The 1988-nt window shown below is 49.7% G+C and overlaps 1 protein-coding gene across 1 annotated transcript in view; it reads left to right on the top strand.

Moving 5' to 3' along the window:
* The window catches only part of DDIT4 (DNA damage inducible transcript 4), a 5575-nt gene extending 4616 nt beyond the window's left edge, over positions 1–959 (top strand). The window contains exon 4 of the mRNA XM_021706161.1: positions 927–959. Within this exon, the coding sequence (XP_021561836.1) occupies positions 927–931 (5 nt within the window). The 3' untranslated portion in view covers positions 932–959. The remainder of the gene's footprint in view (positions 1–926) is intronic.
* The last annotated feature ends 1029 nt before the right edge of the window (positions 960–1988 follow it).

The following is a 1988-nucleotide window of genomic DNA, read 5'->3' as shown; positions in this document are numbered from 1 at the left end:
GGCTGCGGTGGCCGGGAGCGGCCACTGCACTCAAGTCTGGGCAACAGAGTGAGACTCCAATTCAAAAAAGAAAAAAAAAAGAGCAAGGAAGCAATTGTCTGTCGTCTGTCTCCAGAGTAGAGAGTCTGGTTGGCATTTGAAGGCATGAGCTGGAGAGATCGGTAAACATTAACCCCTCTCCAAGCCAAGGAGGCAGCACAGCACATTCAACTTCTTTTCTTAGATGGTCAGTCTGAGGCCAGGTTAAGGTGAGGTTTCCCAAGAAAGCCGAGATGCCCTCTCCTGCAACCAGACTAACTTTCTTTCTTTCTTTCTTTCTTTTTTTCCTGAGTTGGTGTCTCACTCTGTCGTCCGGCCTGGAGTGCAGTGGCATGCTTCCGGCCACCACAGCCTCGACCTGCTGGACTCCGGCGATCCTTCCGCCTCAGCCTTCCTAGTAGCTGGAACTACAGGCGCGTGCTACCACACCCAGCAGTTTTTGATTTATTGTAGAGATGAGGTCTCGCCAAGTTGCCCTGGTGGGTCTCGAACCCGTGGGCTCAGGCAATCCACTCGCCTCGGTCTTCCAAGGTACTGAGATTATAGGCTGAGCCATCGAGCCTGGCTTTTTATTTTTTGAGTTGAAGTCTCACTCTGTTGCCCAGGCTGGAGTGCGGTGGCATGCTCATGACCACTGCAGCCTCAACCTGCTGGGCTCAGGTGATCCTTCTGCTTCAGCCTTCCAAATAGCTGGAACTACAGGCACAGGCCACCATGCCTGGCTAGCTTTTTGATTTATTGTAGAGATGACGTCTCACCAGTTTACCCAGGCTGGTCTCAAACCCCCGGACTCAGCCAATCCTCTTGTCTCGGTCTCCCACAGTGCAAAGATTACAGGCGTGAGCCACTGTGCCTGGCCTAGACAGGTTTTCTTTATCCTCATAGAGCCTGAAAATCCTCCCCAAGAGACAGAAGGACCCCAAGTGGGAGCCCTGTTGTTTGGGTTTCACAATGTGGGGAAGAGACTTGCTGAAGCCCAAGCCGGTTTTGAGTCCTTAAGTCTCCTTAGATGTGGCAGGTACCTTTGCCCCAGGTACTGAGCTCCCTAAGAGAAGATGGGGCAGCCTCCTTTGTTGCTAAGCCTAAAAGTTAATAAGGCTTATACAGGCGTACAAATAAAATACAACTTTGGTAAATGCTTTCAGAAATCGCCCTATTTCACCTGTTAAGTTTGTGTTGATTGCCTCCATTTTATAGGATTCCTTCTTAATCTTATTCCACCATATGAGGTCACTACTCTAGCACATGCAATAGTTAGTTCCCTATTGTCAGATTCCATTGTCTGCTTTTCAAGACCTTGGGTGTTGGGCCCTATACTCCATACTCAGGCTTACCTCCCATCTTTCCTTATTTTATTTTATTTTATTTTATTTTATTTTATTTTATTTTATTTTATTTTATTTGAGTTGGAGTCTCACTCTGTCACCCAGACTGGAGTGCAGTGGCCACTCCCGGCCACCGCAGCCTCGACCTGCTGGGTTCCGGCAATCCTTCCGCCTCAGCCTTCCAAGTAGCTGGAACTACAGGTGCGCGCTACCACGCCCGGCTAATTTTTTGATTTATTGTAGAGACGAGGTCTCACCAAGTTGCCCAGGCGGGTCTCGAACCCGTGGACTCAGGCAATCCACTCACCTCAGCCTCCCAAAGCGTGGGATTATAGCCTGACCCACTGAGCCCGGCTCTATTTTATTTTTTTGAGTTGGAGTCTCACTCTTTGTTGCCCAGGCTGGAGTTTAACAGCATGCTCATGGCCACCGCAACCTCAACCTGCTGGGGGCTTAGGCAATCCTTCCACCTCAGCCTTCCAAGTAGATGGAACTACAGGCATATGTCACCATGCCCAGCTAGTTTTTTGTGGTTTATTGTAGAGACGAGGTTTCATCAAGTTGCCCAGGTTGGTCTTGAACCCTTGGGCTCAGGCAATGCTCTCACCTCGGCCTTCCAAAGTG

This window comes from Carlito syrichta, unplaced genomic scaffold (genome assembly GCF_000164805.1).
Source record: "Carlito syrichta isolate Samal-C Ts95f unplaced genomic scaffold, Tarsius_syrichta-2.0.1 Scaffold315300, whole genome shotgun sequence".
Classification (NCBI taxonomy): domain Eukaryota; kingdom Metazoa; phylum Chordata; class Mammalia; order Primates; family Tarsiidae; genus Carlito; species Carlito syrichta.
This window is presented reverse-complemented; position numbering and strand designations above follow the sequence as displayed.